At 35.4% G+C, this 12411-nt stretch overlaps 4 protein-coding genes across 4 annotated transcripts; 1 reads left to right on the top strand and 3 right to left on the bottom strand.

Annotated features, from left to right (window-relative positions):
- Window positions 1-123: 123 nt before the first annotated feature.
- Window positions 124-582, bottom strand: SAPINGB_P006145 (uncharacterized protein; the record flags this gene model as incomplete). The annotated part of the gene is made up of 1 exon (XM_032000859.1): window positions 124-582. The coding sequence occupies one exon, from the start codon at window positions 580-582 to the stop codon at window positions 124-126; it is 459 nt and encodes a 152-aa protein (XP_031856750.1).
- A 475-nt stretch (window positions 583-1057) lies between these two features.
- On the bottom strand, window positions 1058-1612 carry SAPINGB_P006144 (uncharacterized protein; the record flags this gene model as incomplete). Its single annotated transcript, XM_032000858.1, has 1 exon — window positions 1058-1612. The coding sequence occupies one exon, from the start codon at window positions 1610-1612 to the stop codon at window positions 1058-1060; it is 555 nt and encodes a 184-aa protein (XP_031856749.1).
- A 664-nt stretch (window positions 1613-2276) lies between these two features.
- On the top strand, window positions 2277-3811 carry SAPINGB_P006143 (uncharacterized protein; the record flags this gene model as incomplete). The annotated part of the gene is made up of 2 exons (XM_032000857.1): window positions 2277-2743; window positions 2794-3811. 2 exons carry the CDS (start codon window positions 2277-2279, stop codon window positions 3809-3811), a joined length of 1485 nt encoding a protein of 494 aa, XP_031856748.1.
- A 5547-nt stretch (window positions 3812-9358) lies between these two features.
- SAPINGB_P006142 (uncharacterized protein) lies at window positions 9359-10726 on the bottom strand (the record flags this gene model as incomplete). The annotated part of the gene is made up of 1 exon (XM_032000856.1): window positions 9359-10726. The coding sequence occupies one exon, from the start codon at window positions 10724-10726 to the stop codon at window positions 9359-9361; it is 1368 nt and encodes a 455-aa protein (XP_031856747.1).
- Window positions 10727-12411: the final 1685 nt, after the last annotated feature.

The raw sequence follows: 12411 nt of genomic DNA, 5'->3' as shown, positions 1-12411 counted from the left end.
AAAATAAAAGAGTTTTCATAAAATATTTTATAATTCATTAAAAAAAAACATAAAAGCAAACAAATATAGCATTAAGGAATCTGAAAAAGCTGTAATAAAGTTCCTAGCTCGGAATGGGGTCGTTTAAATGTCATCAATGTCGAGCTTGTCGTCCTCATCATCGTCGGAATCATCATCGTTATCAAACTCGAAGTTGCACTCGTCATCAGAGCCCTGGCCATAAGGATCACCTTCGTTGATACGGGCAGTCTCAGGCAGCTCGCCTTGGGACTTGAGGGCACGGGCCTCGTCTGGGGTGTACTTGACAATGACATCACACTGTTCATCCTGGAACTCACGGAGAGATACCAAAATGATATCACCCTGGTTAATCCAGACTTTCTTGCGCATCTTACCGCGGATGTGTGCCAGACGCTTGATACCATCGAAACAGCTGGCATCGACACGGCCGTTACCAAGCATCTTGGTGACTTGGGCATATTCTTGGCCCTCTTCCTTGAGAACAAGCTCGCGCTTGAAGCCCTCAGACTCGTTCTTTCCACGACGGCGATTCTTGCCACCTTTTCCCTTGTTCTTAGCCATGGTAACGATGCTATGAAATGGTATAAAGTTCTGGGTGTTGAACTTGTGTTGCTGAGAAAAAAAAAAAAAAAAAAAAAAGGAAAAAAAAGGTGGTGGTGCTAAGGGAAGGAGAATTTTTCTATGGGAGAGCGGAGGGCAAAAGTGTAATAGAAATGTCATTTATGACTAATGATGACACATAATGACGTAGTATGATTCAATCATTCAGAGATAACAACTCCATGTTCAAAACTACTGTAAGTAGCGTAAATTAAAGGCTAGGTAGTTATCATCGACTTGCAAACAGTGCAAAACAACGACAAAAAAGAAATTGGATAGTCTTTGGTACAATATAAAATTGATTCTAAAAAAAATCAAGTAAAAAAGTTGGTCATTATATTATTTTTTAGTTTTTTATAAATTTGATATAAATTTACAATAATTATTATGTATTTATAAAGAAGTTTACTTTATAAACGGTATGTTTGTTGAATCCTTAGCCAGGTGTTGTGCTTCCTGATAAAATTCCACTAATAAGAATTTGCACTGAAATATCTTGAACTTGGTTGCACACATCTTCCAAATCTAATTCTATTCTTTTAGTGGCCCGGGTTTTTTGAGATAGCTTTAATGTTGGTTTTTTTTTCTTGTGTGTATGCTTTTTTGACTGTGGAGCTTTGAGGCCATATTGTGTAATATCGTTTGTACCCTTGTGTAGAACCAGGCCCTTATTGCACAAATTGTTGAGCTCGTCTGTTTGTGAAAAATGAGTTCTGGCATTCCCTATTAAAATTTCATGAGTCTTGTTGGCTATATCATCATCAAACCCAACAATATACTCTTCGATGTCTGAAAATTCCAAAAAATCACTGTCTTTATCTAAAATATCGTATAATTGAGAAGGTTCCCCTTCAGATGAACTTGGAGTTATAGCAGTTTCATCAGCACTATGTTCGAAAGGAAAAGAAATTTGTAGTTGTAGTAAATTTGAAATTTCTGGAGGTGTTTTATCTGTAGTATTTTTTGATGAAAGTAATATTTCCTTATCCATTGAGGTTTTCTCAATATAACTGGGCATGTTTATTTAAAGAAAAAAAAATTGAAAAAATAAAGAGAAAGAAAGCAATAAAAGAATAAAAAATTGGTTTAAAGCAAATATATTTTTAGGTGTTCTTTTTTATATATTAAAAGAATATGTTGCGACTGATGAAGCATGATAGTTCAAACTCAATGGAATTAAAAAAAAGATGAAAATGCAAACATTAATTGTCAGTAGATTCTTTCTTTTTTGTAAAAAAAAATAAGGTCAAGTGAACTGTTTCCTTTCCCCAAACCTCCTATACCACAAGTATAATGTTATCGTACTTCATTTTAAAAAATAATTAAAGGTTTTTTAGGTATGTATTAAAGAAATTTAATTAATCTTCAAATTCACATATTTATTGATGAATTTAAAACTTAGATACGCTTGTTTAGATTTGAAATTTTGTTGACCGTTTTTAACCGTTAAGTTTTTAATTTGTGGGCATAAACCATTAGATACCCTAACCCCATTGTATTTTTCATTTCACATGTACAAAAAAACAACTAGGTTTCAAGGCTGTATTGTGTTATTTGTTTGTCATCATTAGTCATATTTATTTTTACATTTTGAAGTCCTCAACCTCCAGAATATAATTTCACTACTCAACCCTTCAACATACACCTATAAATCAATGGCAGACATTAAAAAAGAATTCATTTCTATTCTCAGCAATCTCACTATAGGAAAGCATATTGCAACACCAACAGCTGCTGTTAATTTTTTGCTAGACAACAGTTCGCTTGAAAAGGATCTTTACCAGTGTATATCTCCTGAGATCGACAAACCTGGTGGAACACAACACAAGGTTGCGTGCTTGGATTTCCTTCTGAGGCTGGCCCTGGAATCTGAAAAACAAGCCAATGAGAAAAACGTTACTTATCATCTGTGGACAAAACGCGATTTTCCTAAGTTTTATATAAAGATCCTAGAAACAACCTCTTTGTCCCCTGATTCTGATGCTACAACTTCCTTAAGTGTTTTGACTCGCTTTACCGACAATGTCAGACGCCTTCTCGCATACTATAAACGTCGCAGAGTGCTAACCGATTTCCAGTATGACGAATTCAGGGAACTTTTACTGACAAAGGACAAAACTATGTAAGTGTGCCAATTTTTGTTTTCTATTTTGTTATCTGACATTTTCACAGTGCCGATGGTTTGAACGCTAAGCTTAAAGAAAATAAAGAAGAGGAAGTTTCAAAAGCTGTTTATTCAGGGGAAAAAAGAAAGTTCAAAGAAGAGGTTGAAGATCAATGCCATGATCAAGATCAAGATCAAGATCAAGATCAAGACCCAGCATTTGCTAGCCACCATGCACGACAAGCAATAAACCAGGATGTGGCCAGGAAAAAGCAGCGAGAAGAAAATGAAAATGAAAATGAAGAACTGATTAGAGAGACTACAAACCCTGTCGGTAGTTCAATGGTCAAAACGGAAGAAAATATTCTCATAAAAACTGGGGACAAGGCACTGGTAAAAACTGAAGAACAAGTAATTTTTAAAACTGAAAATAAAACTGCCGCCAAGTCTTCATCGACATTAAGAGATACAAAAGAACCACTAGATTTGGGAAAAGAAACACAACAAAGTACAGAAGAATCTTTCTCAAAAGCTTTTAGTCAAACGCAAGTCATTGATGAAAACCCTGCTGTTGAAGATAGAAAGGAAACGAAGCCCAAGAATGAAAAAACAGAAGTTGAAAAGAAGCCTGAGACCAAAGATCCCAAAAGGCTTACTTCTGAATCTGGAGACCGTGAAGATATACCGAAAGAGTACGCAACGCTGACTCTCATAGCTTCGGCGATGCGGCCTGAGGAGTTCCAGCACCGAATGAATGAGGATCGTGACCGATGTAAAAAGCACAAGGAACACATTTGGGAAATTGATTACTCATCGTTTGGTAAGTTCATTGAGTTTGAAAATCTATGGAGCACCACACCAAGTAGTTTACGACAGCACCCCGAAGCTGCTGCCGTTGCTGGTACTGAAGAAGAAGAGTACCATAATCGGCCAAGACACCGGTCAGATCAGAAAAAGAAGGTGAAGCCAAGGACCGAGGTCATTAAACGTAATATTCTTACCGCACTTGACTACGAACGCATGGCGGAGGAAAATAAAATAAGTCAGCAGGCACTTGCAGACGATCCACTATTTTATCCTAAATAATCACAAAAAAATGCGTTTTTTTTTACCATAGGTCAATATAGATTTTATTGTTATTTGCATTGTACAAAAAGTAAAACAAATGTGCTAAACCCCTAAATTATTGAAATAAAAATATAATATTGATATTAAAAAGTGTGGGCTCAACCGGGAATTGAACCCGGGACCTCTCGCAGATTGCTTAGATTAACCCTAAGCGAGAATTATACCACTAAACCATCGAGCCAGTTTTATATTAAAAAAATCCTATACAACATTCTAAAATGAAATGAAGTTAAAAATAAACAAAAAAAATTATTAAAAATACATTTTCTGGGAAAGGGCTGGATGGTGTAAAGGGTAACACGTTCGCTCGATAGCGGAAGATACTGGGTTCGATTCCCAGAATACCCCCTTTTCCTGAGGATGTGTACGGGAGTATACACCTAGACTGAAAACCATAGGCTACCCTGGTTACAGGAATGCCGACTCTTCCGTACAGTCTAAATAGCCTGCAGGTGATTGCGGGCCGTATCTCTGACGGAAGAGATTAAGAAATACATGGGCGTCCGTGAAGATAAGTGGAAATGGGTTGGGAAGGTTTTGGGACCGACAGACTGGTTCTCCCTGTTCCTCGTAAGCTGGCATCAGGGCCCATCTTCCGGGCTACCGGAGACGCACAGAACAGAAACCACCAGTACTAAAAAGGTACAAATGAAAACCGGCAAGTCACATAGTCAGACAATAAAAGGATAGCGCAGATGCTGATGTTATATAGTTCTATAACCCTTGAATAAAAACAAACAAACAAACAAAAATACATTTTCTATTCGTTTACACCTAAATATTAGCAAAACTAATCCTATTAATGGTCATTTGTTAACATTGATTGAGAAATCTCCAATTGCAAAGCTAACAACGCTTTATATATTGGCGAAAGATGATAGAGACTACATGATTAAAAAGGATGAAAAACGAAAATGCAAGAGGGTTGAACCTCTTACACTGAAACAACAACAGAATCAGACGATTGGAATTTTGAAGAAACAAGCAATGGAAGAATGGCAGGAAATGTATTGGAACAGCAGTAAGGATCTGTGGTATCATAATATCACAGTGGAGTCGAAATGTACTGATAATCTTTCTAAAATGGTTACGGGAGTGATCATGAAGAAAGATAGTCGAAGGATCTTGAGTAATATTACTCAGTTTCGCACAGGCCATGGCAACTTTGGCGCATGGTTTAAAAAGTTTGGAATTGAAAAGGATAGTTACAACTGCCAATGTGGAGAGCTGGAAACAGTTCATCACATTTTAGTTGAGTGTCCTTTGCTTGAAGAGGAAAGAAAAGGACTGAAACGGATATCTCCAGAGATGGACATGTCGACTCTCTTAAACAGTTTAACTGGCTTACAAGAGATTGTAAGCTTTATCTCTGCTTGGAGGGATTAAGAAATACAATTACAGCGTTGATGAAGACAAGTGGAGATAAGTTGGGAAGGTTTGGTTATTTTTAACCCCCTGTTCCTCGTAAGCTGGCATCAGGACTTATTTTCGGGCTGTTGGAGATGCAATGTTGAAGCCAAAATTAAAAGTTTATTATTAAAATGAAAAGATATATAGTATGGACAAGAAGGATAGCGCAGATGCTGATGTTATATAATTTTATAACCCTTGAATAAAAACAAACAAACAATTCATTTTTTAAAGCAAAAATAATGTTTCTAAGTTTTTATTTTAAGAAATTATTTTTTTTTTATTTTTGGAAAACTTTTAAGAACAAAAGAAAGCTCCTGTTGAAAAGGGGTATCCTAAACAAGACTTTGGGAAAACAAAAATCAATGTCAATATTGATATTATACATATATTTTTAAAAAAAAAAATACAAGCAAATACTAATTTTATATCTTAGTAAATTTTTCAAACATTTGATGCCAGTTTTTTTTATCTGACGCTGTTGATTCTAAAAGTTGATTTTTATATTAAGTGAATATGATTTTCTTAGTGGTTCAAGACCCGTCCAAAATATATTTCTTAGGAAAGCTATTTAACTATTATATATTAAACTTTTGGTGATTACCAGCTCCAAGAAAATTCAAATAAACACTCCACCACTATCAATTCAAGTTTCGTCCCAAAGATAATTTGAACGCATCTTTAACGGCTCTCCCACCTATTTATAAAAGTTTCCCTTTTGGTACTATGAACCTCCAGACAATAACTGTATCATATTATTAAATTGAAAATGCAGTAAATTTACTTAAAACTCTTCATTTTTATATTCAAAACATGACATTGTTTAACAAGAAAATTTACAATTCGGCCATTCATTAGGACCTTTATAATATAATCGATCTTTATAGGTTCAGGCCTCAAATCCAAGGGTTTTTATTATAGCCACAATTGAGTTTCAATTAAATTTCTATCTTGTTTCTTATATATAGATTTTACATATTTTAGAGCAAATTTTGCATTTCTGGTTAGGCTTTAGTAGCCGCCAGAAATCCCAGGAAGCACGACGTGGACGCTTGCTCAGGTTACTTCCCATGGAAAAATGGAACTTATCTGACAAGATATCCAAAAATTTCCGCCCCAATTGTGTAGTTGTCATTTGCACCTGGAGAGGCACCCTCTTCCGCAAAAAGTCCAATTCCACTAACGGACGCCTAAGCTTCTAATGGGTCTGAAGCAAAGGCAGCTAGCTTCCATGGCATGCGGAGGAACCACAACAAAGGGTTATAAACTATATGATCTAAACTAAAACCAGAGAATAGGAGAATATAAAAAAATGTATTGGATATTAAAATGGTGCTGAATAATGTAGAATGTGTGTTTTAAAGTATCAATAAGATGCTGAAGATACTAGAAATGTCAAAATTGAATAATTTAAGCTGTTGAACAAAGCTATGTCAAAGCGAAGTTGCAGATCGCAAGAGTTTAAAAGTATAATAAAAAATTTAGATTTAAGAAACGTAAAATAAAATAAGTTTTCCAACCAAGGTTCCACAAATGAATAAATAATCATAGATCAAGTTTTTCAATAATAAGTAACATTTTTTTCAACCAAGTTCCCACGAATAATCATAATAATGTTTGTTTGTTTGGTGGTAACCAAAGGGGCAAGACCCAATCCCCTAAGAAAACAGATAGGCCAAAAGAATATACGCCCAAGCAAAACCAGGCCGACAAGTCGACCTGTAGCGTATAACCTTGTTATGACAACTAATTGTCGATTAAAAATTATTTTTTTTCATCTCTCCAAGATTTTTGTTTCGGAGAGAGTGTGGCTCCCGTAGACTCTCAGCAGTAGCCATGGTGAAAGAAAAATAATGACTAGCGAGTCTCCTCTCCGCACGCACTTATTAGACGAGGGGGGCAGTCTGTGCGTGGAGTTTCTAGTTAACGGCTTTGTATTCATTTTTTTTTATAAGAGTAACGATGTGATTGTCAGTGACGATAGCTGATGTTTTACATGGATTTTTAGGATTAGACTTAAGATGTTAGTTCACTGGTTTTCAAATGATTGCGGTGCACGTACCAATTGTGAATTTTGCGGATGTGCTCTTAGTATCTGTTCAATAGTTAGATTAGAAGATGATCAAAATTTAATGATGATGAAACTAACGGTGATAAAATTAATGAAGAGAAAATGATTATATGATAAGGAAACTGGTGATACTGAATAGCTAGTGAATATGATGAAAACAACAACTATAATATTGAATGATACTTTTAAAAAATTGACGGTGTTGATGGCAAAAAAAAGAAAAATATTTTGGGAGAATTGCTTATTTGATTTGACTTTTTCCAAAGTTCAATTTAGCGAAAACATCTTTTGTTTTACAAGATTTAAATCAATAAATTTACACTGGTCAATTTTTTTTACAAGAAACTTGTAAAGTATCATCTTTTGAATAAATGAAATGGATTTTTTTGATTAATTTTTTTTTTTGAAAATAAATCTACTTGTAAAAATGACGATGACTTTCAAAACTCAAGTTTTGAAATTGCAACTCAAAAGTTCATTGAGATTTCCATTTCCAATGTGACTTTCAATTACACACAAATGAAATTGAAGTGGTTTTTATCAATGAAACAAGCTTTAAATAATTCTTAGGGTTAGGTTCAAGTTATTTTTTTTTTATTTTTTTTTTCAGTCAGAACAAACCTAGTGTATAAAGAAGATACCACCACTTCTCTACTTCTACTGATATATCTGCAAAAACAAGCTCGGAGAAGCCACCAATACTCAATAAAATTAGTTAAACCATTGGACATATATAGTTCCGATCGTTTATTTTAAATTATTTAAAGATATTTACAATTGATTGAAAAAATGCTTGAAAATGAACACCAAAAAATAGGGGTCATCACTGGTTTGATCCAGGGTAACCTGCAAATACGTCTTGTTACGCACGAACTTCAGTTATAACCTGTAGCAGGTATACTGTCACTATACAAATGACCCTATTTTCTCATATAGCCTTCTTTTTGGTTTCATGGTTCATGTCTTTAGAAAGATTGTATTGAAATACATGTTTCAGAGGAATCGAAATTTACTCATCACTTTTCTTTATTATTACTCCCAAACCAATTTTAGAAAGATTTTTTGTACATTTTAATACCAGAGTAATATTGTAATACTACGAATTCTTCTTACTGTATTAATAAGTGTTTTCTTTTAGAAAAAATCCATTTTATTTTCTGCTCTTTAGAATTTCAATCGTCTTATTCTGTTATTGTTTTAGTGTAAGACACTCAATTCTCTTGTGTATCTTGTTTCCATCATTTTTATCAACAAAATTTTTGTCTCTCCTGGCACGTAAGATCGGTCCTGATGCCAGCTCACGAGGAACATAAAGAGCCACTCTGTTGGTCCCAAACCTTCCCTACTTATTTCTACTTATAAGTAGATAATTATCTTCACGGACACCCGTGCATTTATTAAAATGCTCCGTCAAAGATACTGCCCGCAATCACCTACCGGCTAATTGGACTGAATAGAAGAATCGGCTTTCCTGTAGCAAAGGTAGCCTATGGTTTCAGTCGAGGTGTGTACTCTTTTACAATCCATCAGGAAAGGTAAGGTATTTTGGGAATCAAACCCAGTATTTTTTGCTATTAAGCAAATGTGTTACCTTTTACACTAAGCAGCTTTTAATTATTAAAAATTATTAATATACACTAAATAGATTTTTAAATTAGTTAAAATATTTATCACTATATCGACTAAAGAGCACGTGATTAGGCACTATGGCCGAGCGGTTAAGGCGAAAGATTAGAAATCTTTTGGGATTTCCCGCGCAGGTTCGAGTCCTGCTGGTGTCGATAACTTTTTTGAAACTTTGGAACTGAGTAGCAATTACTTTGTAAAAACAGTGTGGAGAGATATAACTCTTTTTTTTTTTTTTTTTTTTTGCCAGCGCCAGGTTTCTTATTTCAAAATTTCAATTGCCTTATATAAATAAATAATTTGTGACTACTTTGATCAAATGAATAAATAAATAAATAATGTTATGAAGAAAAGATTGAAAAAAAAAAAATGCACAACGAGAGTCTTGGATAAAGACTTTACTTGGCAAGACCGCAGCTACCGCTGCTGCCAATGGCGGCCACTTGACCGTTGGAGCAAGAAGCGTTGTAGTAAATAACACCACCGCTACCAGAACTGCCACTAGGGCAAGAAATAAGGGTAGCACTGCTGCTTGTAGATGGGAGGTAGTATCCGGTGTCAACGCCGTACCAGTTTGTGGTTCCTGAAGAACCAGAGGAGCCAGAACCAGAACCAGAAACAACTTCAAGAGCACCATTGTTGTTAACGGTGACGTAACCGTTTGAAATACTGGGGCTTGAAGCAACAAGGTTGTTGCCGCTAAGGGTGTAAGTGAATGGGATGCACCCGGACACATATTCAGAAGAAATGAGGCCGCTGGAAAGAACATAGAACTGGGCTGTATTGAAGTTTGTGTTGAAGTTTTCAGCGTAGTTGGAGTTGGTATTGTCGTTGGTGTTTTGGTTAGTGTTTTGGTTGGTGTTGTTGTTGGTATTGTCGTTGGTATTGTTATTGGTATTGTTGTTGGTGTTGTTGTTGGTGTTAGTATTGTTGGAAGTGTTATTGGAGGTATTGGAGTTGTTGACCGTGTTGTTGGAGGTAGTCCCGCCGTTGGTCGTGGTAGTGGTGGTGCCACCAGTACCGTTGCCACCGCTGGTAGTCACGGTAGTGCCGCCATTTCCAGTGGTAGTGGTAGTAGTGGTAGTACCGCCAGAGGTTGTGGTGGTAGCCTCGTTACCGGTGGTGCCGGTTCCACCAGTGGAGCCAGTAGTTCCAGTACCAGTTGTACCGGCGCTACCAGTTGAACCAGTGCCAGATGAACCAGTGCCAGATGAACCAGAGGTACCGGAGGATTCAGTAGAGCCATTGTTGGTTGTGGAAGTACCAGAACCAGAAGTGCCAGATCCAGAAGTGCCAGATCCAGAAGATCCAGAAGTACCCGAAGTGCCAGACCCAGAAGTACCTGAGGTGCCACTGGAACCGCTGGAACCGCTGGAACCGCTGGAACCGCTGGAACCGCTGGAACCACCAGAGCCGCCAGAGCCGCCAGAGCCGCCAGAACCACCGCTGGTGACTATAGTAGTAGTACCGCCAGTGGATCCAGTTCCTGAGGTGCCAGACCCGGAACCAGAGCCAGAGGAGCCAGTACCCGAAACAACTGCAGTACCGCAGCTACCAGTTCCACTGGAGCCGCAGTTGGAGGTGGTGCCACCGCTTGTTCCACTAGTGGTGCCAATAGTGCCAATAACGACGGGGTAGACTGTAGAACCGGAAGAGCCTGAAGAACCTGAAGAGCAGGTGGAACAAGGCTTAGCCTCAGGACTAGCAATGGGAGCTGAAAGGGCGTAAGAAGCAAAAAGAAGGACAGTAGCCTTAGAGAATTTCATTTTGAAGGAATGTAAGTAATAAAAGTTGGATAAAAAAGTTGTTAGAAAAGTTTTTAGAAAACTTGATTAAAGAAAGTAAACAAATCGAGAGAGAAAGAAAAAAGGATGTAGTTAGAAAGGAATGTAAAAATCAAAACCAGTTGATTGATGATGAAAAGAAGAAGGAAAAAAAAATAGAAATATGATGGAAACTTGATTCTTTTTTATACTTGAGAAACCAAAATGCCAGATATCATTTTTTCATTTTTTCATTTTGAGTTTGAAAAATTGGCAAATTCCTCAAGTTGACCTGTTTTTTTTATTTTATTTTATTTTTTTATTTTTATTTTTATTTTTTAATTTTTTAATTTTTTTTACATCTGCCATTATCAGCCTCCATTTTCCAAAATTAATTTTTGGGTAAATTTATCTCCAGAGTTTTAATTTTGACTCCAAGACAATAACTGCCCTAGTCCCACAGCAATGCATGTTTGAAGACGGGAGAAGGGCTTGATTTGCATGCTTGGCTTTTTTTTTTCTTCTTCTTCTATTTTTATTATTAATGAAATTGACATATGTTTGATTCCTCATTTCTTTGGAACTACCACATTGTTTTTCTTGGTTAATCTGCAAACAAAAGTTCAAGCAAATGAATGGGTGAATCATTTAATATATAGACTGTCGTTACCTTCAAACAATAGAGGTTTTTATTTTTTTTAATTTTTTTTCTTAAGAAGACTTTTGAACAGTGAGAGAAGAAAATAACATTTTGTGCGGTTTTATTGTTTCTCAGGTGAGACAGGTAGCTAGTATAAGATCTGAAATTCACACGAACCTTGTGAAACATCAAATGTCATTATATTTTAATGGTGGTAAATAGAAATGAAAAAAAAAGAAAGATAATAGCCAGTTAGAATTTGGCATAAAAGTCCCGTGAATAGATATTTTTTTTTAAAAAAATGAGAATATATGAGGTGTGAGTGAAAGTTGGATAGATAAACAATAATTGTTGAGGTTTTTCTATAAATAAAAAAAAATAAGGGGGAAATTGTGGGGATTTGTTGTTACGATACGGGCGACCTATGAATCATGTTTGACAGCTTAATATTCAAGGCTAAAAAGAGATGAAGAACAGTAGACGTATTCTTTTTTTTTTAATTGCTTTGTACTTTAATGTAATTGAGATATATATATCCACCGATCATGAACTCTGGAATCTAAAGGCGTTGGTGAATTATGAAAATAAAAAAAAAAGAATGAATGTCTTTTTAATTTTTAATAAATTAATGAAAATAAATTACGTATATATTTTTTAATGCAGATACTGGGAAATGAATTTGAATGAAAAGTTATTTATGATTAGAGTCAAGATGTGAAATTGATGGAAAAAGAAATCAAATTGAATAATTGGACAAAATGGAGGTTTTTTTTTCTTCATTCAAGTTGTTTTTTTTTATTCCGAAAAATAGAATTAAATATAGCATGATTTTCGATACGATTTAGCAAGTCTCTTTAAAAAAAAGATAAAATGATGGCTGTTATTTATATTGTTTTTTATATTTTTCAGAAACAAGTAGCTCAAAATAATTCATAAGATTGGAAATCAATGAAAGATACAAATGAAATCGACATGTTATTGTTAGCTGGTTATTTTAAAACTATAAAGAAGAATAAAGAGAGGGTAATAAGATCGAGGAGAGCAATTG

Source organism: Magnusiomyces paraingens (genome assembly GCF_902498895.1).
Source record: "Magnusiomyces paraingens strain CBS 517.90 genome assembly, contig: contig5, whole genome shotgun sequence".
In the NCBI taxonomy this organism is placed as follows: domain Eukaryota; kingdom Fungi; phylum Ascomycota; class Dipodascomycetes; order Dipodascales; family Dipodascaceae; genus Magnusiomyces; species Magnusiomyces paraingens.
Note: the sequence above shows the minus strand (reverse complement) of the source record. Positions and strands in the feature narration are given on the sequence as shown.